We start from the raw sequence: 25,252 nt of genomic DNA, 5'->3' as shown, positions 1-25,252 counted from the left end.
GGAAAGTGTTGTTTCTTTGTTTTTAGGCTTCCAGTGTTGCTGTTGAGAAACCTGATGCCTTTCTGATTATTAAGACTTCACATAGTGTATATCCTTTTATTCTTTTTCTGGATGCTTTTAGGATATTCTTTTTATCCTTAGTGTTCTGAAATCTCAGAGTGATATGTGTTGGTATGGGTAGTTTTTCTTTTATTGTGATGGGTACTGAAGGGGCCTTTCAGTGTCCGTGTTTGATAGCATACTTATCTTCCCATACTCATATCTCTCAATTTGTTCTTTTTTCTTTCTGGAACTCCTATTAATTGAATGTTGGTTGTCCTGGATAGAACTTGCAATTTTCTTATCTTTTTATTTCTTTGTCCTTTGGCTCCAGTTCCTGAAATATTTCCTTAATTTTTTCTTCTATCCTTTTTATTGAATTTTGATAATCATATTTTTAATTTTCAAGAGCTTTTTCTCGTTTTTCTGACCATTGCCTCTTCATATATCCTTTTGCTTTTCTGCAGTATCTTCTATTACTCCAGAGTTTTAGAATTTGTTTTAAAGTTTTTCTATGCTTCTGTGCTACAACATTATTTGTTTCCTCTGGATTCCTCTTGTTCGTTCGTTCTTCCTTCCTTCTCTTTCTTTCTTCTTTTTTTTCTTTTCTTTTCTTTTCTTTTCTTTTCTTTTCTTTTCTTTTCTTTTCTTTTCTTTTCTTTTCTTTTCTTTTCAGTAATTTCTGTGCCTAACATGGGGCTTGAACTCATGACCCTGAGGTCCAGAATTGCATGCTCTACCGCCTGAGCCAGCCAGGTGTCCCTTTCTTTTAAAACGATTCAGACTAGGGGTTTTTTCAAGGATTTGTTTAATCTTTGTCTGTCTGTCTTCATACAAGAGTGAGGCACTAAAAAGCTTCGTGAGTTGATGGGGCTTGTTTATATTTGGCTTTGCTATGAGGTAAGGGGAACTTTTTTCATTGGAGGTGACACTGAAGATGTCTGTATGATAACTTTTTTTTAGCTCTACTCAGTTTTTCAGTTTTCCAGTTTTCCCAGGCTATACACCTGGCCATGAATGTTCTGACATCAGGGTGTAGGAAGTTTCATGATTCAGTTGTCCCTTACAGCCCTTAGATCCATTGTTTTCAATCCTGTCCTTCTCCTGCTGTCTGCTGTGCCTAGTGTCCCTGAGCCCAGGGCCACCTCCTGTCTGCATTCTTTTCTGCTGGCAGTTAGGTTGTAGCTTCCTTTGCACTACTAAGATTCTTAAAGCTCCTCTAACTTCTTCCTGACTTCCAAAAACATGTTGAAATCTTTTGTGTGCTTTGGTTGCCTCACATGTTCTCTTTATCCTTGTGAATTATTATCAGTTTAATTCCTTTTTTGTCATTTTAGTGGGATGTTAGGAACAGGAGATGAGAGAGAAGTTGGTCTGCCATGTTTAATTTGGTGTCTATTTTTAAATGAAATATTTTAAATCTGTTTTTAGGGCAAGATCTTTGTCCTATCAAAAATGGATCTTACTAATTATCATTCAGATAGTTAAATCACTGAGACTGAACTTTTGCCTTACTCTATTTGAGTAAAAATTCAAACTCAGATTTACCTTCTCTGATGGACAGAGCAAGATATTGTTTCTATTAGAGTCAGCAGAAAAACTAGGTAGACCAGAGGGGTTTTTTGACTCTGCTTAGGAAACCAAATCGCACGCCAGACTTTGAATATGTAAAAAAGAAAGTTGTAAGGTCCTTTGGACTACTACATTTAATATGTTGTAATATTTTTACTGGATTAGTTCATCATCAATATAGTGGAGTTAATGCTGGGTTCATAAAACTCTTTGGCTCTGCGCATTGGTAATTTAGCCTTGTTCCTTGTGTTTTGGTATTTTAAAAAAAGTGTGTTCTTTTTAAATTAATTAACTTTTTGGGGCGCCTGGGTGGCGCAGTCGGTTAAGCGTCCGACTTCAGCCAGGTCACGATCTCACAGTCCGTGAGTTCGAGCCCCGCATCGGGCTCTGGGCTGATGGCTCAGAGCCTGGAGCCTGTTTCCGATTCTGTGTCTCCCTCTCTCTCTGCCCCTCCCCCGTTCATGCTCTGTCTCTCTCTGTCCCAAAAATAAATAAACGTTGAAAAAAAAAAATTATAAATTAATTAACTTTTTAAAAGTTTATTTATTTATTTTGAGAGAGAGAGAGAGAGGGAGCAGCAGAGAGAGAGGGGGGAGGACAGAGGATCTGAAGCCAGCGGACTCCTTGCTGACAGCAGAGAGCACAATATGGGGCTCGAACCCACAAACCATGAGATCATGACCTAAGCCGAAGTCGGATGCTTAACTGACTGAACCATCTAGGTGCCCCAAAAAGTGTGTCCTGAATTGGAAGTAAAGAATAAAATTTTTTTAATCTCTCAAAACTTGTATTTTGATATAATTCCACACTTAAAGACACATTGCTAAGAATAGTACAAAGAACTCCCATGTACTTTTTTCCCCCAAGGTTTTATTTAAATTCCAGTTAGTTAACATACAGTGTAATACTGGTTTCAGGTTTAGAATTTAATGATTCCACACTTTCAAACAACACCCAGTGCTCATTACAACAAGTGCCCTCCTTAATCCCCATCACTTATTTAACCCATTCCCTCCCCTCTTTGATAACCATCAGTTCTCTATGGTTAAGAGTCTTTGCCTAGAGTCACCAATCATTAACATTTTACCCCATTTGTGTTATCATTTATGTATGCACCCTCTGTTTGTGTATTTCCCCCCTGAGTAATTTGCAGATAAAATGCTTCTTTGTCAATAAATACTTTAGTTTGTGTTTTTTCTAAGAACAAGGAGTTTCTTTTCAGTAAGTGTAGGATATTGGTGAAAACAGGACATTAATACTGATAGAATATTAATGGTATGCACATTCCATATTCGGATTTCTCCAGTTGTCCCAATAATGTCCCTTATGTATGTCCTTTACAGCACTTTTCCTTTGTGTTACACCTACCTAGCTACCTCAGATCTACTGATAGAATATTAATGGTATGCACATTCCATATTCGGATTTCTCCAGTTGTCCCAATAATGTCCCTTATGTATGTCCTTTACAGCACTTTTCCTTTGTGTTACACCTACCTAGCTACCTCAGATCTAATCCAGGATCATGCATTTCATTTTGTTGTCATAACTCTTTAGTTTTCTTTAATCTGGAACCATTTCTTGGCTTTTATCTTTCAGATCATGGTATTTTTAAAGAATACAGGCCAATTATTTTATAAAATATACTTCAATTTGAGTTTTTCTGATATTTTCTCATGATTAGATTCAGGTCATGCACTTTTTTCATAGGACTACTACAAAAGTAATGTGTCTTCTCAGGACATCCTATCAAGAGGTATATGATGTTGGTTTGTCTCATTTTTGGTAATGTTAACTTCCAGTATTAAGGTAATATTTACAACGTTATTCCACTGTAAAGTTACTATTTTTCCTTTTGCTATTAGTATCTTTTTCGGAGGTCCTTTAGAATTTGTGTGTATATGCTGTTCCAAGCTTTCACCCAATAATTTAGCATCCATTGATGATTCTTGACTGAATCACTTATTAGTAGGATGGTTGCGAGATGTTGAATTTTTTTTTTACGATGTTGAATTTTTTTTTATTAAATTTTTTTTTTTAACATTTTATTTATTTTTGAGACAGGGAGAGACAGAGCATGAACAGGGGAGGGTCAGAGAGAGGGAAACACAGAATCTGAAACAGGCTCCAGGCTCTGAGCTGGCAGCACAGAGCCCGACGCGGGGCTTGAACTCACGTACCGTGAGATCATGACCTGAGCCGAAGTCGGCCGCTTAACCGACTGAGCCACCCAGGCGCCCCCGATGTTGAATTTTTAATTTGTATTTCTTCTAAATATATTTGTATTCTGTAAAGAAGAGCTTTCCTTTCTCTCCCACCTATTTATTTATTCATTTATTGTATTAGTATGGACTCATAGATTTTTTTAATTTTATTCTGTGATACTGTTATAATTTGAGGCTCATATTAGCATATATGACTAGTGGGGGCAACTTAAGCTATAGTTTTGACATGTCCCTAATTGTTCTTTGAGCTCTTTCTTACTTTCTGATACAGCAGAATACTCCAGTCTTGTCTTATACTCAGCCTTCCCCAGCCTTGGAGTCAGCCATTTTTCCAAGTATTCCTTATTCTGTTTAGTGGGAGTGATGTTTGTAAACTAGGATCTCTCAGCAGATAAGAGCTAAGAAATATAAATAAATGCACGTGTCTATATGTGTGTGTGTGTGTATGTGTGTGTGAGTTCATATTAATCCTTATAATTCCAATTCAACAACACAGGTCTGGTCTTGCCCAGTATTTCCCTTCAACAGCCTTTTCATATTTGCAATGCTCTTCTCTGACATTGAAAATCTGGTTCTCATTTTCCTGAGTATATGTACTTATTTGTTCTGTGTGCCGTAATCAGAGAAAGTAATTCCAAAACTGCTAACCCATACCATTGTAAAGAAAACCCCTTTTAACTAGAGTTCAATATTTGTTTATAGTTATGTTTATCTGTATACTGACAATATATAAAGTATTATGCTCAAAAGCCACTTAGGTTACTTTCTGTCTTTTAATAAACTTATTTATTTGATTTACATTTGGGTTCATTTGCATTTGATTCCCATTTTGGATTTTTTTCACTTTTCTTTCAAGGCTGATTTTTATTTTACTTTTTGAATGTATAAAACATTAGCATGGTTCCAAAAGTTAAAGCTATACTGGTTGGGGGGCGGGGGTGCCTGGGTAGCTCAGTTGGGTAAGTGGGACTCTTGGTTTTGGCTCAGGTCATGATCTCGCAGTTCATGGGTTCAAGCCCCATGTAGGACTCTGCACTGGCAGCACAGACTGCGCTGGACTTTGCCTCTTTTATTTAACAGTATACCCTGTATTTCATTTTATGTTTGTAAGAATTTTGTTTAATGTTTGTTTATTTTTGATAGAGAGAGTGAGCGAGCACAAGCTGGGAAGGGCAGAGAGAGAGAAGGAGACACAGAATCTGAAGCAGGCTTCAGGCTCTGAGCTGTCAACACAGAACCTGATATGGCCCTCAGACTCATGAGCTGTGAGATCATGACCTGAGCTGAAGTCGGATGCTCAACAGACTGAGCCACCCAGGCGCCCCTCTGTATTATTTTTTAACAGCTTCATAGTACTCCATCTTTGGATGGGTCACAGTGAATTCAGCAATTCTCCTGTGTTTTGGCTCCTATATTTAGGTTGTTTCCAATGTTTTACAATTACAAATAATGTTTCAATTAATAACCTTGTACAAATATGCTTTTGTATCAAGCGTGTTGGAAATTTTAACTTTTTAGTTGTGTGAGCAGTAATGTGTAAGTCATTTTATAATTATATCTCAACCTATTTGCCTGCCTGCTCATGTCTTCCCATCTGCTTTGGCCTTACAGGTGTATTTAAGGCTGTTGAAGGGAAATACTGTGTTGTAATTATTTTTCTGTTTGAGAAACCTTGAAATCAGAGAGCTCTAAGTGGCCTTGGAAACATTTTTAGTCAGTACATAATAGCTAATCGTATGTGTTCTGGGCCCAGTTTCATTTTAAGCAATTGACTGCTCCTTGTGCATGCTAATCAATGCTATTTTACCACCTGAGTACGCAGACTGAACTGTTTCTGGGACTTCTTTCTTTCTTTTAATTCGTGGTAGGTTCCTTCAAGTTGTACTGCTGACTGGCCACTCCCTGGGGTTATAGAATTGCATTGGATGAGACAGAAGTGGATATTTGGGCATCTGTTTTCTCTGATGGTCTCAGAGCATTAGTCAACATTATAAACTGCAGATTTTCAAAGGAATGGCTTCTTGGATTCCCAGTTAATGCTGCTGGCCCTCTCAGGTGGCTGAGGACTTCTAGTCTTTTGTTCCAATACGTGGGCATTGCAGCAGGAGGAAGACTTCTTCCTAATTAGTAGATAACCATGTAAAACATTGGCTAGTACAGTTTCCCATCATAGGGACCATGAATGAATTATACATGTGTTGAGGTAATGATTCCCTCAGCCTAAGGGTGGCTGTAGCCTCCCAATAGATCACTTTTGGTTAAGAGAAGCCTTTTGAGTTTATGTGCATGTGCCATACAGATGTTGATCATTTTCTGTGCATGTCCTGACATGGAAAAGGTTGGAAAAGTAGGTTAGAGCACAGTCTCAAAATTAGCGTCAAAGAGCCAAAGACTTGGCTTTTTTTTTTTTTTTTTTAATGTTTGTTTAGTTTTGAGACAGAGAGAGAGGGAGAGAGAACTTGAGCTGGGGAAGGGCAAAGAGAGGGGGACAGAGGATCCGAAGCGGGCTCTGTGTTGACAGCAGAGAGCCTGATGCAGTGCTCAAACTCATGAACCGTGAGATCATGAACTGAACTGAAACCAAGAGTTGGACGCTTAACTGACTGAGCCACCCAGGCGCCCCAGGGACACTGCTTCTTAAAGAGAATCTGGTAATAAGGTGGATAAAGAGGAATTAAATTTTAGCCTACTGGTTCATAAAAATAGGCTGAACACCATATATTTAATTTGGTGTGATTTAAAATCATTCCTATTTTTTTCTTTGCTAAAAAGAAATTTGCTAAAAAAGAATTGGAAACTTAAAAAATATTTTTGTTTATCCGAAGAAAATGAAAACACTAATTCAAAAAAGATATATATACCCCCGTGTTTATTGCAGTGTTACTTAGAGTAGCCAAAATAAGGAAGCAACTCAAGTGTGGACTGATAGATGAATGGATAAAAAAGATGTTTTATACACTCTCTCTCTCTCTCTCTCTCTCTCTCTCTCTCTCTCTCTCTCTGTCTCTCTCTGTCTCTCTCTGGAATATTACTCAGCCATCAAAAATAATGAGATCTTGGCTTTTGCAGCAACATGATGGACCTAGAAGGCATAATGCTAAGTGAAATAAGTCAGAAAGACAAGTACCATATGATTTCACTTATACATGGAATCTAAAAAGCAAAACAAACAAAGCAGAAACAGACCCCATAAACAGAGAACAGATTAGTGGTTGCCAGAGGGGAGGGGTGGAGAGACAGGGAAATGGGTGAAAGGGAGTGGGAGGTACAGGTTTCTAGTTACGGAATGTTTAAGTCATGGGGATGAAAGGTAAAGCATAGGGCAGGTACAATGGTATTGTAATAGTGTTGTATGATGACAGATGGTAGCTATACTTGTGGTGATATAGTATAGAGTTGTCAAATCACTGTTGTATACCTTAAACTAATGTAACAATGTGTGTCAACTATACTTCATTAAAAATAAATAAATTAAAAAAATTTTTAAATGACTTGGCTTAGTGCATTGTACTGGATATTGGAATACCCAAGGTATATTTTGCTTGATTAGATTGGTGAGCCATCATATAATCTCTGTTCTAAATACCTTTGAGTTGAGTGTATTTCAGTGTGGTTTTGACACTTAAGTTGTTTCTGTACTTAAATATTTTATTTGTGTCATTAAGTTATTTAAACCTCTTTGCACGTCTCTCAAAATGTACATCTAAAATGCATTTGCTTTCTAAATACAGTATATTTCTTTTACATTGGATATATAAAATTTAATGATTCTGACATTAAGGTGGTTATCGTACTTCAATCAATTTTGAAATAAACTTCTTAAAATTGACTATTTTACCTCTTTCATTTGATGTTTTGAATATTATAATTTTAGGTCAGATATAGGAGGGGTTTCTGAGGGATTTTTGCTGACTTTAATGTGACTTACGTATTTGAATTTTTTTATGAAAAAGAATTGTCAGCTGCAATTCCTTTTAGTGAGTGTAAACTAAGGGAAAAAATTCTGAGAATTGGTACTCATGGTATATGTGGACATATGTTAACTGTATTATATATAATAGCAGCCACCAGAATTAACCCCTGGCAGCCATTTTATTCTTTTTAATACATTTTTGAGGGAAATAAAACTGACAGTCACTGGTGCTGTCTCTTTGTTAGGTCCTTTGCTGTGCACTTTGTATCTTTTGTCTTAGGAAATCTTTACCATAGCCATGTGAGGTTGAGGTGGTGTTTGTCCTTTATTCCAGATGAAGAAGCTAGCTCTGGAACCAGCCTCTTAAGGTCACAGAATAAAACAATGGTAAAGCTAGAAGGTAAACGTAAAACTGCTGGTTATGAAGCCCATGCTTGCTTCATTATGTCACATGACCTCTTAACATGTTTATTTTGAGTCTTTAGAATAACAGCTACATTCCTATAAGGGTTAACCTAATCATTTGGTGTATTTTTTGTGTTAAAGAAGGAAGATTTCTTTTGGCAGGGTTGAGTCAAGGGCAGATGATCAAGGCCTCTGCCTAGTTCAACCCAAATGATATAGAAAAGAGTTCTGGCCATTGTGCCCATCCTTTTCCTCCTCCTTCTTCTAGGCTGGCCATGCAGCAATTTTCTCAGAAATCCAAGAGAAAAGTGTGAGTACTTCCTCAGAAATCTTGGCATTCTAGATAGGATGGGGGGGACTCTTGATCCCAGCTAGAAAGGCCTGGGATCAGACATTGCTGAGTAAGATAGGGGTCAAGTCAGGCTGGCTGAGGAGTATGTTAGAACTCTTAGAGCAAAGATAGAATTGGAAACAGAGATAGAGTATTCATTCATAACTATTCAGTTTTTCCAATCGAACCTTCAGTAAAATCTGAGGTTACCCAGAATGCTTATTAAAGAACATATTCTTGGGGATGCCCAGCTGGCTCAGTTGGTTAAGCTTCCCATCTTGGCTTCAGCTCAGGTCATGATCTCATGGTTCATGAGTTTGAGCCCCGCTTTGGTCCCAGCACAGAACCTGTTTGGGACCTTCTCTTTCCCTCTCTGTCTGCCCTCCCCTGCTTGCTTGCTCACTCTCTCTCTCTCAAAATAAATAGATAAACTTAAAAAAAATAATCCACAGAGACCAAAAAAAAAAAAGAAGGATAAGCTCTTGGGGCGCCTGGGCGGCTCAATCAGCTAAGCCTCCAACTTCGGCTCGTGTCATGATCTCACAGTTCGTGGCTTCGAGCCCTGCGTCGGGTTCTGTGCTGGCAGCTGGAGCCTGTGCCCTGGTTCAGATTCTGTATCTGCCTATCTCTCTGCCCCTCCCCTGCTCATGCTCTGTCTCGCTCTCTCTCAAAAATAAGTAAACATTTAAAAAGAACAAAAAAAAAAAAAAGAAAGTTGGACCCTTAACTGACCAAGCTACCCAGGTGCCCCGAGGCTTTGTAGTTTTAAAGGAGAGAAAAGGAATTCTTGCAAGTGTCCATAACACTTCCATAAGAATCTTTATTCAGAATTTGGGGTTGCTATGGGAATAGTGTTTTTGAAATTTGAAGTTTGTTTTTATAATATAGGGCAACATTAGAAGTGATTTTTGTGCTCAAATAAGAATTAGGTTGTCTTATGGTAGTGACAGCACATCTGGATTTGAGTTATTAAAATATTGAGAGGATATAGAAAGAGCCAGTCCCAGAGATGATGGCAGTTTAGTTGATGATAGACCACCATGTCTTTACTCTCTTACTACCTCTATTGCAGAGAGGATAGTCTAGCCTTTATATAATTTTGATTCCTATGGGTAGAACCTTTTGAAGGTTCCCATCCTCGCTTCTCTTAAACAATGTCAATCATTCCAGTGAGTTTGGTAGGTGTGAGTGATGGATGCTATATCACTGATAGCTCTCTTTCTAGATGTGGTTTTCTGGTTATCTACTGCTGCATAACAAAGCTACATGTTAATAGCTTAAAGCAACCATTTTATGTTGCTTATGATTTTGTGAATCAGGAATTCAGGAGGAACTTGGCTTGTGTTGCATCTTATGGAGTACCTAGGGCTGGAGCCGTCTTCTTCCAAGATGGCTTCTTAATTCACATGTCTGGTGCTTCTGTGCTCCATAGTCTCTCTCCCTTTCCCAACCCCTGATCCCATGGTATCATATTCTCCAATATCTCTCCATGTGGTGTGGGTTTCTCATAGTACGTTGGTCTCAGGATGATCAGACTCCTTAGATGGTGGCTGGCTTTTCTAAGAGTAAGCATTCCAAGTAATATCAAGAGTAAGCTGTCAGTTTCTTAAGGTCTGGACTTGTAAATGGATACAGAGTCTCTTCTCTTATATTCAGTTGATCAGGGCAGTTACAGAGCCTGCCAAATTCAAAGAATGAGGACATAGACCTACCTCTCGATGGAAGGAATGTGAAAGTATTTGTGGCTATCTTTAATCTATCACAGGGCCATTAAACAGGAGAGAAGGATTATGAGAAATACTGAACCGTGACTTACCAGAAAACAATTTACTTATTTAATGATTCAGGAGAGATTAATGGATTGCTAGTCTTGAATAAGAATGGGAGTGAGCAGGAGAGAGCTGCCAGAAGGAGGAAGGTAGAAAAGGTTCTTATGGGGCAAAGTGGAAAGGCGACCAAGGTACGCTTTGCTTCATAATTGCTTTCCCTGCCTTGGCCCTGAACTCTTTGTTCTGTGATCTTGGCCTTGAGTCCCTCCCTGCCACTTCTTTCCCCTTTGGATTTGATGCTCATGCTTGGTGGTCATCGTCGTCACCATCATCATCTTCTCCTCCTCCTCTGCACCCTCCTTCCTCCCTCCTCCTCCTCTCCCTCTAGTATTTGGACCTCTGCCTAGTCTCCCAGACTCTGCATTGGCTTACTCCTTTGGCCCTTGGCACCTCCCATTGCTTTTTAGGAGAACTCTCCTATTTCTCTGTTCCTTGGGAACCCGATGCCCACTCCCAGAATGAGCAGCATTGGGTGATGGGGTGTGACAGACCATGATTTTGGCTGTGTTCAGACTGCTCTGGCACCTTTGGCATTTGATTAGTATAGCTGGATTTCTTCTTTTCTGGACTACATTGTGGCCCAGTTCCTGCTGTCTTTATGTGACTTTACCAACTCTTTTCCCCCAGTGATTTCAGAGGATTCGAGTTGAAGATAGGAGAGACTTCAGAACTTGTAGCATAGAATAGGCTTGTGAACATATGGTTCAAATAATATTTATGGTATAAAGAAGATTATATGCCTTGCTCTTAAATATCTAAAAATACATTAGTTAGAGGGTAAGCTGGTTTAGTCCTAGAATATTGTTCTACTTATATTTACTGGAATACTCATAGAATTTTTATGATAATACTGCTCTGTTCTTCAGTTTCACAGGGAATAACACTTTTACTATTGACACTTTTGTGTAATGTGTATATGTGTGTGTTTTGAATAACAGCTGCAAAAATTTTGTTTTCACTGATTATATTTTTACAAACCCGTAAGTTGTAGTCTTGGATTTTGATTTAACTTACCACTCATGCTTAATAATTTAGAATTAAGTCTCTTTCATTAGGACAACTTTATATTATCAGCATCTTTAAATTTAAGCCATTTAAAAATTTTACTATACAAGTAGTAATGGTTTCTGAAAAACTTCAAACACTGTAGTAGAAAATAGGCCCATGTGGCTCCAATCCCCCATCCCATTTGTTTTACATAACCACTAACAGTTATATACTATATATCTTTTCAGACTTTAAAAATTCCATAAACAGGTATATAATATACACACGGAAACACATAGTATAAAATCTTTCCAAAAATATGACAACCTTCTGGACTTACTGCTTTATAGCCATCCATGCCTTCAAACAGAGTTTGATTTCCAGTTCTGTCACTTACTAACTTAGCAAGTTACATAACTTGTCTATGCCTTAGTTTGCTTATCTGTACAAAGAATAATATATTCCTTATTGGATTTTAGAGGATTAGATTAAGTAATATTCATAAAGTGGTTGCCATGGTGCCTGATACATAGTATGTCCTAGATAAATATGAATTAGATAAAAGTGAACTTGCTTTTTTTTTTTTTTAACATTTATTTATTTTTGAGTCAGAGAGAGAGCATGAACAGGGGAGGGTCAGAGAAAGAGGGAGACACAGAATCTGAAACAGGCTCCAGGCTCTGAGCTGTCAGCACAGAGCCTGACGCGGGGCTCGAACCCACAGACGGAGAGATCATGACCTGAGCCGAAGTCGGACGCCTAACCGACTGAGCCACCCACACGCCCCTGAACTTGCTTTTTAAAAAACCCGTATTGTGGATGTTTTCTTATGGCCTGGTAATATTTTTAGAGTGCTACACTTAAAAAATTTTGTGTGTGTTTGGGGGGAGTAGTGTTCTGAGTTTTACTGTCATAGCAGCGTGTTTGTCTATAACAGTTTTATACAGTGATTCCATACGCTTAAACTTCCTACCCCTTACTGTTGAAGTGAGTTGCTGTTACTGATGGGCGATGTGGTGGGAATGTGTTCGCCTCTCAAGTGGTGGGAGGCAGGAAAAAAAGCTGAAAACCATTGGTTTAGAATTTTATACTACATTAGCAATTAATCCTTGTGTTAGGCCTTCAGATTAGGTGGAGAGTAGAGTTGGGAGACTTCTGCCTATATGGGAAGATGACATTGTTTCATTTTTTTCCTTATATTCTTTGACTAATTTTATGATTAGAGAGGACATGCCTGTCGCCTCGTCTTCATTTTACAATGAAGAAATAGACCCAGAATAGTAGTGATGGTCTCAAAAAAAATTTTTTAAGTAGGCTCCATTCCCAGCACTGAGCCCAATGAGGGTCTTGAATTTATGACCCTGAGATCAAGAGTCAGACACATAACCGATTGAGCCACCCAGACACTCCTGATATTCTCAGGAGTTCTCTGGTTCTAGTAATGGTAGAACCAGGACTAGAATCGTGGTCATTGGATCCTCACCTTTCTGAATTCTTAAGAAGGTAAAGAGCCTCACTTTGAGTTGAAGCAACTAGTGAGTAATGGATGCACTATAGGTGGCTTGCCTGTCAGTGCTGTATGCTTGAACTATTTTGTGGGTAGAAACAGTGACTAAGTTGTATCATAAGCATTGGTGCATGATGTTTTATTAAAAACATTTTTAGAATTTCATGAGAGTTGTTGATAGGCTTTGAATATCAAATGTACTGTATATTATTAGGTTCTAGGTAGTGAATACTAAGGATATTGGAGATCAGTGGTTATGTGGAAAGAACGTTGTATTCAATGTGGATGCCATCTTGTCTTGTGAACGAACTCCTTGTCTTCAGAACACAAGCTGAAAACATTTGTGTGTAAATGACCCTTTAAGCACAAAATGGGCCCCTAGTTTTCTGCCTTTCTTTATCTCTTGATAAAGGAGCACACTACCATTCCTTTTGCAAAAGTAGTTAAGAAATAAAATCATTTTGGTCATAGATCACTTGGATGCCTTCCCTCTGCCTGTGTGCCCTATTAGTTCTCACCTCCTCGTTTCCAGGAGAGTTAAAACTTTGGGGCTTTTAGGAAGAAGATCTGGCATGAGCATGTTTTAGAGGCTGGTGCTCCTTCACCCCTCTCAGCATATGTGTTATAGCTTCTACCTTCTGGAGACTGGCTCTAGCCAGGAGAAGATCAAGACTCTCTACCTCCAAAAAGGCCCTTTTGCCAAACTGTAGAGTTTGTGGCTGAGGTGAGAACAGGGCCAGAGGAAGGTTGTGATGCCATAGTTGAAGGAGGAGAGTAGAGGGAGCCTAGTTAGTACCAACCTCTGAACTAAGATGCCCAAGCTTAGCTTACAGTTGGAAGAATCCAAATAAATTGGAGAGATTGGTGAAAGAAAGAGTAACTTTGAGGACATTTTATAATCTGAGTAAAGGCAAAACTCCATTTATGAGATCCAGTGACTCTGTCGTGGCCAAGTGTAACTGAGAAATACACCACCTGACTTCCTTGCCTTGATATCACCTTTAAGTATAATTAGGTGTAATAAAAAGAGCTCTAATAAGTTCTTAGATTTATCTTTTTAAACTTCTACAAGTTTCTATCCTTATAACTGTTTCTGTCAAGTTCTAGCATTTAAGATTTAAAAAAATAAAACCTCTTCAGTTTAATATTTTTATTTTTCACTGAATAGATAGTATGAATATTCATAGCTTAAAAACATTTTTATTGACTCTGTGGGGTTGTGTTTTTTAAAAAAAACATATATATATGTATATATATGGTCGACCCTTGATCAACACAGGTTTGAACTATGTGGGTCTACTTATATGTGGATTTTTTCAGTAAATATAGTGTAGTACTGTAAATGTGCTTTCTCTTATGATTTTCTTAATATTTTCTTTAGCTTACTCTTATATAACATACAGAATATATGTTAATGGACTGTTTATGTTATCACTAACACTTACAGTCAACTATAGGCTATTAGTAGTTAAGTTTTTGGGGAGTCAAAAGTTATATATGGATTTTTGACTGTGTGGGGTTGGGACCCTAAACCCTCCCTGCATTGTTCAAGGGTCAACTGTATATTATTCCAGTTACATTATGGTTCATCTAGCATTTTATAGAAGAGCCTGGGAAACTTCTAATACTGTTTCCATGGAAAATATGTTCATCCTACAGATAAACTTTTGAAACTCATCTGCCTATAAATTGAGACTACCTTTTATAATAAGATAGTGCCCCTTAAGGTGATAAAATAAATAATTTCAAAATTATTTGTAGTGTTCTTTTATTCATGCTACGTCTTGTTCTCAACAACAATTGAAAGTTAGTTTAATGTACCCCTACAATGGGGTACATTAAAGTTTCCTTGTTTGGGAGTGCCTGGGTGACTCAGTCAGTTAAATGTCCGACTTCGGCTCACGCTATGATCTCATGGCTCGTGAGTTTGAACCCCGTGTTGAGCTCTGCTGACAGCTCAGAGCCTGGAGCCTGCTTTGGATTCTGTGTCTCCTCTCTCTGCTCCTCCCCTGCTCATGCTCTCTCTCTCTTTCTCTTTGTCTTTGTCTCTATCAAAAAGAAATGAACATAAAATTTTTTTTAAAAAAGGTTTTTAATTTGGATAAGGTATGTATAAATGGTGACTGTTCCCTAACACAGTGCAATAAGTGGCTTCAGAATGTCTCATCATACCCTATTCTCTATAGTTTTTTAGCTTTCAGATGTTTTTTTTGGTGTTAAAGTATTAAGCCCTCAGAAAGCACTGTCATTTAAATAGCCAAGACCAACTTTCTTACTGTAAAGATTCATGTTAGAAGAAGTCAGGTTTCTTAACTTAGGAAGTGAAGTCTTTTTTGAGTTTTATTAAAAGGCACAGTCACTTTTTGCAGTATTTCTGAAAGTCAATACTTTATTTTCTTTTATTCTCTTTCTTCATCCCTGTGTAACATCCCTGTTTATTTACCTACTTATTTATTTTATTGAGGTACAATTCACATAACAAAAGTAACCATTTTAAAGTGAAAAATTCAGTGGCATTTAGTACATCTACAGCCATGACCTCTATCTAGTTCTGAGACATTTTCATCATCTCAAAATAAACTCTATACCCATTAAGTAGTTACTCCCATTTCTTTTTGCCCTAGCCTCAGGGCAAAATTTGCTATTTTAAAATTTGATATTGAGAAATTAGAAAGCTAATAAAACTTTTTGAGTTAATTGAGATGTTATAACACAAGATGTAGAATATGTTGTTCTAAATTCAACAGCATGCAGAAATGCATTTAATATGCTGGCAGTGGAGAAATTAGTTTATAAAGTTGTATGTGCTGTGTGTATATTTCCAACTATAAGGAGGAAAAAGGAATACTTTGTAGAAAACACACCAAAGTGATAGTGATATTACTCTAGATTTTTTTCTCATTTAAAAGAGGAAAAAAAGTTTCCATAATTAAAATGAAAACAAACTCTAGATAGTTAAAAACTTGGGCCTAAACTTACTGTTGTAACATAATTACATATTTCAGGTTAATACTAAACTTCAACAGCTCCCCCCACCCCCGATTGAGTTATGTGTTTCTTAGTATTTAATAAGAGAAAAAGATTTGCTGGAGGAACAAAGTTATAGTACTCATGGTTTTTCAGTCCTCCAGTTATATCTCAAACCGTGAATACCTGTTTTGAGTAAGCTGTGTTCTAATTTATTTTCCTTTAAAAAATATATACTTTAGAACTTTCTTTTCAAACTATAAAAACATCATATTCCTGTTGATATAAATCAAATATCATGGGGGTGTACAAATGAAAAGCTAACAGTCTCCCCTCAAATATAGTCTTCTCACGTACCTGCCTATAATAATTGCTGTTAGTAGTTTGGCTAGAATTCTTCATGGCCTTTTGGTCATGTGGCTTACATGCCACGTATAATAAAATTGGACCCAATCAAGTAAAAACCTCAAATGCCTTCAGGATGGCCCTGGCAGTTACTGTAAAGGTGTGAATGCATTAAGGAAAGGTAGGAACCTTGCCTGCTGGAAGGAAATTTTACCACACAAAGCTTTCATATTCAAGAAAGGTTAGAGCCTTGTGCTGGCCAGACAAGCAGAATCCCTTGGGCAGTGTATCACTGTACTTTCCTATTCCTTGCCTACCTCTTCCCTCCCATACAAATATAGAATGAAGGTATGTCAGAGATTTATTTAACTCATTAATGAAGGAAACAGCAGGATGATAAAGCTGATTTTAAGAGCATTTGAGGAATTGAGTGCATGTAGATATTGAAGAAAGAACATTGAAATAAATTGTTAAACTTGATGTAAAATTGGTTAATGTCCTATATAGTAGTAAAACCATTACTTTTGGAGTGTGCTGGACAGATACATCTCAAAAATCTACCTGTTTACCTCTAACTTCATAGAATTTGGGTCCTAATCAACAATAAACAGTAGTCAAACAGTAGTACTATAATTAAAATCTTTGGGAGGACCTCTTAATGCTTCATTACATGTTGAAAAGGCCAATGGTTCTTGATTAACCTCATTTCAAGTTTTGGTCAGTTTTTCTTACCAGCCAGAAAGGCCTGTTGTAATGTGTAAGGCAAGAATAGTACAGTAAGGACCAGGATTTGGAGGAGCTTAAACTAGGAAATTTGAACTTTCAACAGATGTTTATTGAGTACACACTGTGTGCCAGGCAATGGATTTATTATACTCCTGAGTGTGTGGTTGTGCCATGGTGCCCCTCCCATACCCCTAGGAGGTGGACTTATGGTTCTCAAGGGGTTGTATTACGGAGTCACCTGAGAAGCTACTTTTCTCAGAATACACATGTTCTTTGTCCTCTTTCCCCACCCCAATGTAGATATCTTTGCCTGAGTAAAACATAGGAGTTTTGAAATAGCTTTGCACGTGATTTTTGTGTCTCTTCATTTGAAAATCATTGTTATGTTTATTGGGCTTTTTTTTTTAATTGAATAGGTAAACAGTAGGCAAAATTATAAGCAGTATTTTAAAAGTTTTCATGCTTTTCTTGCCTGTCCCATCCTTATAATACTTAAACTAAAATAATGTCCTGATTTACCCTCAGCAGGAATTATATGCAGTTGTCCTATTTAGAATTGAATTTCATGCAACCAAGACATTCATCTGGGAAGAGCTGGGTGTAGTCTTCCAAATTGTATCTTTAGGCTTTGTCTCTAACTAAGTAAACTGAAAGAATTGTCATTTATATTAGTATATAATCTGCCTGGCAAAGACATGTGATTAAAAAATTAGACTTAAAAAATGTTTTTAAGAGAAAATAGACTGTCATTAGCTTGTTGGAGACTGGTAAAAGTGAATACGTAATAAAGGAAAAATGTATATGTTCTTAACTTGTGATTGAACTGTTTGAGTCAACAATTAAAATGAGCAGCTGCTGTGGACATGCATTTCAGTTCTTTTCAGTGTAACTTTAATTAGGCAGCCATTCTGTGTACATGCACTCACAAAGCAAGGATTTAGGATTTCAGTACACCTAAGCAGCCATGGAATTTATAACTTAATCACAGGATATGATATTACAGATTAGGGGAGAAACTGGGAAATAACATGATACAATTGGTATATTGTGTATTTTTCTTTTTATTAGTGTGCCGGTCCAACAAAAGCCCCTGGGTCTGTTTGACTTGTTCAAGTGTCCACTGTGGAAGGTAGGTGACATACTTATTACCTCACTACCCTACTTGATTTTTTTCAATTTGCCTTTAAGCTTTATGCCAAAGTTTTATTGATTTGGATTATCAACACCATTGCTTAATCATAGTCTGTAATTTCTCTGTATGGCTTCCCTCTCCTAATACAGTCTATTTGCTCAGTGATAAAACTGAGGAAAATCTAGGGGGAAAAACCTTTGTATTGATACTCAGAAGAATTAATTTGATGATCAGATAATCTAGTAATATTTGATTAAAAAGATGAAATGAGAGAACTTCGAAATCTTTAAATAAAAGTTTACCTTATGGTTGTTTCTTAAACCTTTTAATAGGGTAAATTCAAGCATACACAAAAGTAGAGAGATAATATAATTGAACCCCATTACTTTCATCACCCAATTTCAACAGCTGTCAATACGTTTCCTGTCTTATTTCTTCTATTCCCTTTACCATGCCCGGCTTTACTAACTTTTGAATCAAATTCCAGTTATCACATCATTCTTCTGAAAACAAAATAACAAAATGTTTACAGATAAAGAGCTCCCTTTATTACAGATAAAGGAATCCCCTTGAAAATGATCTCACTGTGGAGTTCATTATTAATTCGTGTCTAAGATGTACCAACTGTTTCATTGTTCCATTAATACGTTTTTTGTTTTACGAAAAACTCCCACCCCCACCCCCCAATTCTGGTTCAAGCCTAGCTTTTCGTTCCCATTCTTGGCTTCAAAATGATGTTACTTAAATACTTTGATAACTCTTTTCTTCAAACTCAAATAAATACCAACCTTTGTGTTCTTTTACCTTGGCAGTAGCACATTTATTCCTATTGCTCTTTTAACTTAGAAAATCCACTTTGAATTTACTTAGAACGGGAAATCATACTGTCACACAGGTCGAAATATACTTTGTATTTATTAGGACTATTTCCCCATTGTTATTTTTAAATCTTCATTGCATGAAGAAAGCATCTATGTTCAGTTCACTTTTGATTTTTTACATTTTGAGTCGTGGAATTGAGTATTTTTTCCATGTACACTTAAAAGTACGTTTGGAAAATGTTAACTGCATATCTTAATTGTGGCTGTTGTGGTTTTGAAATCTCTAGGATTTGGGGAACCTGAAAATACTTTGTACAGATAACATTTTTTTTAAAAAAAGAAGAAAAGTACAAGCACTTAAATTCTGCACTTGAAGAGACAGATTCCTCTCCTAGATTTTGAGAGGTGAGAATTATAATGCACTAAAATTTATGTAGTTCTGTTCTCCAGTTGTCTCATAGTGCTCTACGACCTAAATCTTGAAGGTCATATGTCAGCAAAAAGACCTAACAAACTCGCAAAAATTGGAGAGATTAATATTCTTAATAGCAAGCAACAAACAATTCTCTTAAGTAGGTTTTGGAAAAACAAAATGAAAAATTTCTAGACTCTGCAGGTAGTCTGTTTCTAATTGCAAGCAGTCTTAAATTTAGAAATTTTACATAGTTTCAGAGAAATATGATTAAATAGATTAAACAGATAATGAGAGTAGCTTGTGTTTGGTTCTTCATTTTACATAGCTGATTGGTTAATTTTCTTTTATGTAATCCTGGGTATTGATTGCCAAGGGTTCTGATTTCCAGTAATTTTAGGCCAGTTGTCTGCAGAAAGTCTTAAATTGAATATTCCTTCAACTAGAAAACATAGTTTGTCAGTAGCATATTTGATTTATGTAATTTAGTTGGCCTTCACGACATCATCCTGTTTATTTTTCAAATTTTTGTGATTGTTAGAGGTCTGTGATATATACATTGATGCTTTTCCTTCTTAGACCAAATTGTCCAGTTAAAATCTAATCTAAATGAGGGAAATACTTGTTTGTATGTTATTCATCTTATACGTAACTGTTAACTTCTGAGTGATATATTTGAATATTACCCAAAACATAGCTAATCTTAATGTCAGCAGTAATACACTTCCTACTTTTCAGTGATGTTTTACAGTAACCATTGAAACCTCTAGTACATTGAAAGACTATAGTGTGGTGGCTAAGTGAAGTATACGTACTATGTACAGATGACCAATTTTCAAAGACTTAAAGTAATGCCTTATTATCATCATTCAGTACTGCTTTTTCTTTGATTTGGAAGGTGCTCATTATAAATAGTAGTTGTGTTTCTCGACAGTATAAATTATATAAGCATAGGAAATTGAGGTAATTAGATGTTGAACCTATATGATGCCTTGGAATTTAAATATTGGGTGTTTCTTGACCTATGCAACGTATGTGCGTAATATGACCACTTTCTAAGCACAGAGGTTAAGTAACTCGTCTAAGTTCACGATGTCTAGCATGTGACAAGGTTACTTTTGAAGCCAGGAAGTCTAGTTTTTGAGCTTATACTCTTAATCATTATTTTATTTTAAAATTGCTTTATACCTTTGTGGACAGAGGACTCATATACACACAAGTTTTGGTTATGTTTACTATGATGAAAAAACAGGGGAAAAAAAACATTAAAGTTTAAGGTGAGGTTGTAGTGCCTCTGATGCTTCCAGCTTTCCTAGGGTAGAGGCTGGACCTGAAGTTCATCCTCCTTATTTACCCCAACTGTCCTACTTTCCCCAAGGTGAGTGTTGCTCCTACTATAATTGAGATGCCTCATGACAAAATGTTACTTTAATTCTCTGAGTATGTTTATTTTGGTACCATTTAAACAACATTTGTTTTGACTGAGTTTTCAATTAAGCCTTGCCTTCTATAAATCGACTACTGTCTAGGGACTGGGAAATTTTGTTTTATAAGGTCTTCACAGTACTGGTCAGTTACAACATAGTACAATATTTAGGTGGAGGTTGAGAGGAATTTGGGTGTACACCATACGCATTATTTCAGTTTCATTCTGCCTTCTGTAATACACTGATTTATTAAATCTGAGTTGGAAAGTATTAGGAGATTTCTGTGAATGTAGTTGACCTTTGATTGTCTTTGTCCATGTAAAGAAATAAGTTTATGTAGGTTTAAGATGATTTGTACTTTCTGTTGTTTCCAAACAAACGTGTTTCCATATGAGTGGAACTAATTATTTAGGCGTTCGAATACAAGATCTGAAGCCATATTGATGAGAAAGAGACAGAAGATGATCTTGTTTCCATATCTAACTTTCACCTTTTATATTAAGCAGCAGTCCAGGCATAACCTGTGGTCCTTTGGGAAGTGGTTGAGTGATTTAGTTTACAGAGTTCACCTTTGAGAACAACCTGAGTTGGGGGTTAGCAGTCTGAGAAAAGCTTAAAAAAAGAAAAAAGCTACAGCAAAAGCATTAGCAAAGGGGTTGATAAGTGATAATGTCAATGGTATTGAAACTGATTTGCATAGATGATGCTTTTCCTTGCCTCACCCTAATCTGTGTATAATTAAAAGTTGACTGTCATGTTTGATTGTAAAAAAGCATATTTTAAGCACTCAGCTTAATAAATCACTATCCAATTGAATGCTTTTATAGGACTGAGTACTCTTAAAAGGAGGAATTCTTTCTCATTCTAGTTTGATTATCATCTGATTTTATTGTCATCTGCTACTATTTTAACTTCCAAAGTAATATTTGGGTTAAAATGAATTTTTATTTGGTTTTTATAAGGTATGTGAATGGCCATGCAAAAAAACATTATGAAGATGCACAAGTACCCTTAGCTAATCATAAGAAATCAGAAAAGCAAGATAAACCTCAGCACACAGTGTGTATGGATTGCAGTAGCTACAGTACATACTGGTAAGTATTAGTATTTTCTGGAAATGATATTCCTTACTCAGTGTGCAAATGTTGTCTCATTTTCCTTGCTCTCACCTCTTCCCCGTCGATCTCTAAACCAGTGCTGCTGCCATTACCTCCTTTTTGTTCTGTTAGGACTCATAGGGGATTGGAGCCATTAGGAATGCCTGTCCTTATTCATTCAGTTTTTACTCTGCATTGTTCCCTTCAACTTCTGGGCCTCCTTCTCTTTCCCACCCCCTCTGTTCCTTGTTCATCTCAGTAAACTGCAGGGCAATGAAAAGCATTTGTTTGTGGTTCTTTATATTCTTTTTCTTGTTTTGTTTTTAATTGAAGAATATTATGATACAAACTTCTGTTAAAAACAAACAAACCAAAAAAAAAAAACCAAAAACAAAAAAAAAACCAAGTGTATCCTTTTACTATCTGGGTAACATTTTGTTATGTAATCTTAAAAATGTAACTTCTTTTTAAAAAAACTGTTCTGACACTCTCTCTTCTCCCAGCACAGATCCATTCTCTTCTCCTCCTCTGTAGATAAATGTTAAGGATTTCATGTGTAGCCTTTCAGGCTGTTTTTTGTTTTGTTTTGTTTTGTTTTGTTTTGTTTTGTTTTGTAAATATCACATCCTTTAAAATATTAGAGTCCCTGTTCTCTCTTTGTAATATAGTATACATATATGTTTCATATAAATGGCAATGAAAGAAGTATCGATTTTTGTGACTACTTAGAACTAGGTTATTTAGTTTACAGTAACGTTTAACAATTCATATCCATTTGTTATACTCAGAAGGTCACTGTTTTTGCAGTTTTAACTTCAGTGTTAAGCAAATGTTTGTCGTTGACTAGTAAATTATGATGAATAATTCTTTACTTGTTTTATCAGTTTACTCTCAATTCAAAAGGTTTTTGACATTGAAGGGGGGAAAAAGCCATTTGAAGGATCCCTTTGGAGATTTTTTTTTTTTGGCCATACAGCCCTTGAATGTCACATGAAAGCGGTACTGGGCGCGGATGGGGATTTAAAGTCTAAATACCACTTTTGATTCACACTCTACTGAAGTTTTGTGCTAATCTTTTCTATATCATCCTTAGTTGGTTATTGTATTGTAGAAAAATGTCCATTAAAAGGAGGAAAGAATGGCTTCCCATCTTTAAAATTTTTACAGGTTGAACATTATTAAATTGTGGCTACTGAATAAATATCTTAAGATTTAGTCATTTAGACTACTACTGTTTCGGTGGAAGATGTCCAGACCTGGAAGAGAGAGAAGCTGGAGGTAGATAAAAATAAAAAGTTTCAAGAAAAATGAAAATCTTGCCGAGATTTTGACACATGGGCTAGTGCTCAGTTTATTGTTATTTGCTGTTGTAAAACACTGCTTCCTATGAAAGTTACGCATTAGCCAGGCTTTTAAAGTGTTCTCTTTAGTTTTTCCTCTTTTCCTTCAGGACACTTACATACTAGAATGAGGTAGCTACCTAATTGACAGAACCATGTTTCTTTAAGACTATTTCTTTTAGTGAGTGGAAATTAAGATCATTCTTTAGGTATAATCTCATAATCATTGTTGTGAGTCAGATCAATCTATACATACCAGATATTGAAAACACACATTTTTCTTCATTTTCATTTAGCAGTGTGCATGAAATGTTAAATGGGGAAGTTTGGAAATACAATTCAATCTCTGTGTGCTATGTGAAAAGTTTGCAGTGGGTTTTCTTGCAGCTGGTAAGATTATCAGGAAACAGTAACTCTTTGAGGAAATTTAAAAAAATCATCATAATGGAGTGGAATTAATATTCATAGGTCTATTTAAAAATATGTTGTATACTTCAGTGTCTTTATTTGTAAAAATACATTTGAGACTTTATGAATTTTGAAGGAATGCCTTTATTAACCAGAATTGCAATTTGATTTGTTTCATGTTGGTATAATATGCTAAAGTACGTGTGGTTTCATGGCTGAATTGGAATTAAATGGCAGATGTTTAAATTTTTTTTAATGTTTTTTACTTTTGAGAGAGAGAGAGACACAGGAGCGTGAGTTGAGGAGGGGCAGAGAGAGAGAGGGAGACACAGAATCTGAAGCAGGCTCCAGGCTCTGAACTGTCAGCACAGAGCCCAACACAGGGCTTGAACTCACGAACCATGAGATCATGACCTGAGCTGAAGTCGGACACTTAACTGACTGAGCCACCCAGGTGCCCCTTAAATGGCAGTTCTTGGGGAATATACACCATGGCAGAGCCTTCTTGGCCAATTGCCAGTCTTTTTTGTGAAGTTATACAGAGCTGCAAGTGTATGGACGCTCAGAGCTTCTGAAATGTAGGAAGGGAACTGCATCTGGTCACATTACTGTATCATTTGGGGGTTTAAAAACAAAATGCCAGGGACTCACCCTGCAGCAGGATTACATTGATGCCTTAAAAGAAATCTGTGATAGTTGCAAACTGAGAAAGCTGTACTCTAAATTAAGTTTCCTCATACCTCAGTGTGATTAAGAAAGAAATGAAAAAGGATTTCTTCTTTCTGTATGAATGTGTGTGTGTTATTTTCTAGTACACTTCAGTAATTTCACTTCAGTTTATAAATTTTCCTTGCCCATAAGTTTCTTGTGGTTAGACTCAATGATTTGCTTCGTTGGTAAAATATTGGTGCATTAGTTTTAACTTTATTATTATTACCGTGGTCAAAATCTTTTTACTTTAGTTAATGTTAAAGCTCCTTTTCCATGTGCTCTGTACTCTAAAGAAGTTGAAACATGCTCTTGAGAAACATGCCATATCTTTATTTCCCCTTTCCAAGAGTCCCTGCCCTGCCTTATCTTTGCATATCCTTCAGTGAAGTTAACCACTGAACTCTCCCCAGTCCCTCCTCCCAGCTTCTATTGTAGCTAGATGTAATCGCTCTTAAACTCATAGTTCTTGGGATACTTGTAATTTCCTGCTGTGCATTAGGTTATTTGTAAATGTCCTTGGTGACTGCAGGAACCATATGTCAGATAATCTCTTCCACGCTACTCAGTGTCCGGTGCAGAGAGGGCAGTATATGTTTGAAGGTTTGTATTTTGTTACGTATCTTCCAAAAATGGGGAAGGTTACATCACATCTATAATATCGTGTCCTTTGGTCATTTTGGAGGACTGAATAGCCATGGAAAATCTTTCTCCAAGAAGACCTAAATCATGGCAAGTGTGAGCTATTTTATTTACCTCCCAAGAGGGACACCTTGCTACAGCTCCCTTCACTTCTCACATAAACAGGACATCCGGAAGAAGTTCATATCATCCAAACAGAACAACATAAAATGGGTCACTGTTTCCAAAGAGGGAAAGCGACACCAAAAGGAGTAATTTTGATTTGACACAGACCTACTCATTTAGGAAATCAGTCAGCTAAACTAAGCTTTGAAGTCAAGTGAAGATTTCTATAAAAATGAAAATCTCCCCCAAAATGAAAATCACTCCCACAAGGGCTAGTGTTCACTTTTATTATTTAAGTAATTTATTTTTTCCTCA

General features: G+C 36.6%; 1 protein-coding gene across 4 annotated transcripts in view; it reads left to right on the top strand.

The window, feature by feature from the left end:
• Positions 1-25,252, top strand: part of USP3 (ubiquitin specific peptidase 3) — a 104,292-nt gene that overhangs the window by 12,736 nt on the left and 66,304 nt on the right. For 3 of the 4 annotated variants that reach the window (XM_030317976.2, XM_030317974.2, XM_030317975.2), the window contains exons 2-3: positions 17,914-17,974; positions 21,600-21,731. In XM_030317976.2, coding sequence (XP_030173836.1) covers positions 17,914-17,974; positions 21,600-21,731 — 193 coding nt within the window. Of the gene's footprint in view, positions 1-17,913; positions 17,975-19,109; positions 19,204-21,599; positions 21,732-25,252 lie in introns of those variants that run through there. The other variant, XM_030317977.1, reaches the window with a different exon arrangement.

This window comes from Lynx canadensis, chromosome B3, assembly GCF_007474595.2.
Source record: "Lynx canadensis isolate LIC74 chromosome B3, mLynCan4.pri.v2, whole genome shotgun sequence".
Classification (NCBI taxonomy): Eukaryota; Metazoa; Chordata; class Mammalia; order Carnivora; family Felidae; genus Lynx; species Lynx canadensis.
The sequence above is the reverse complement of the archived record's forward strand: the minus strand, read 5'-3'. Positions and strand labels throughout refer to the sequence as shown.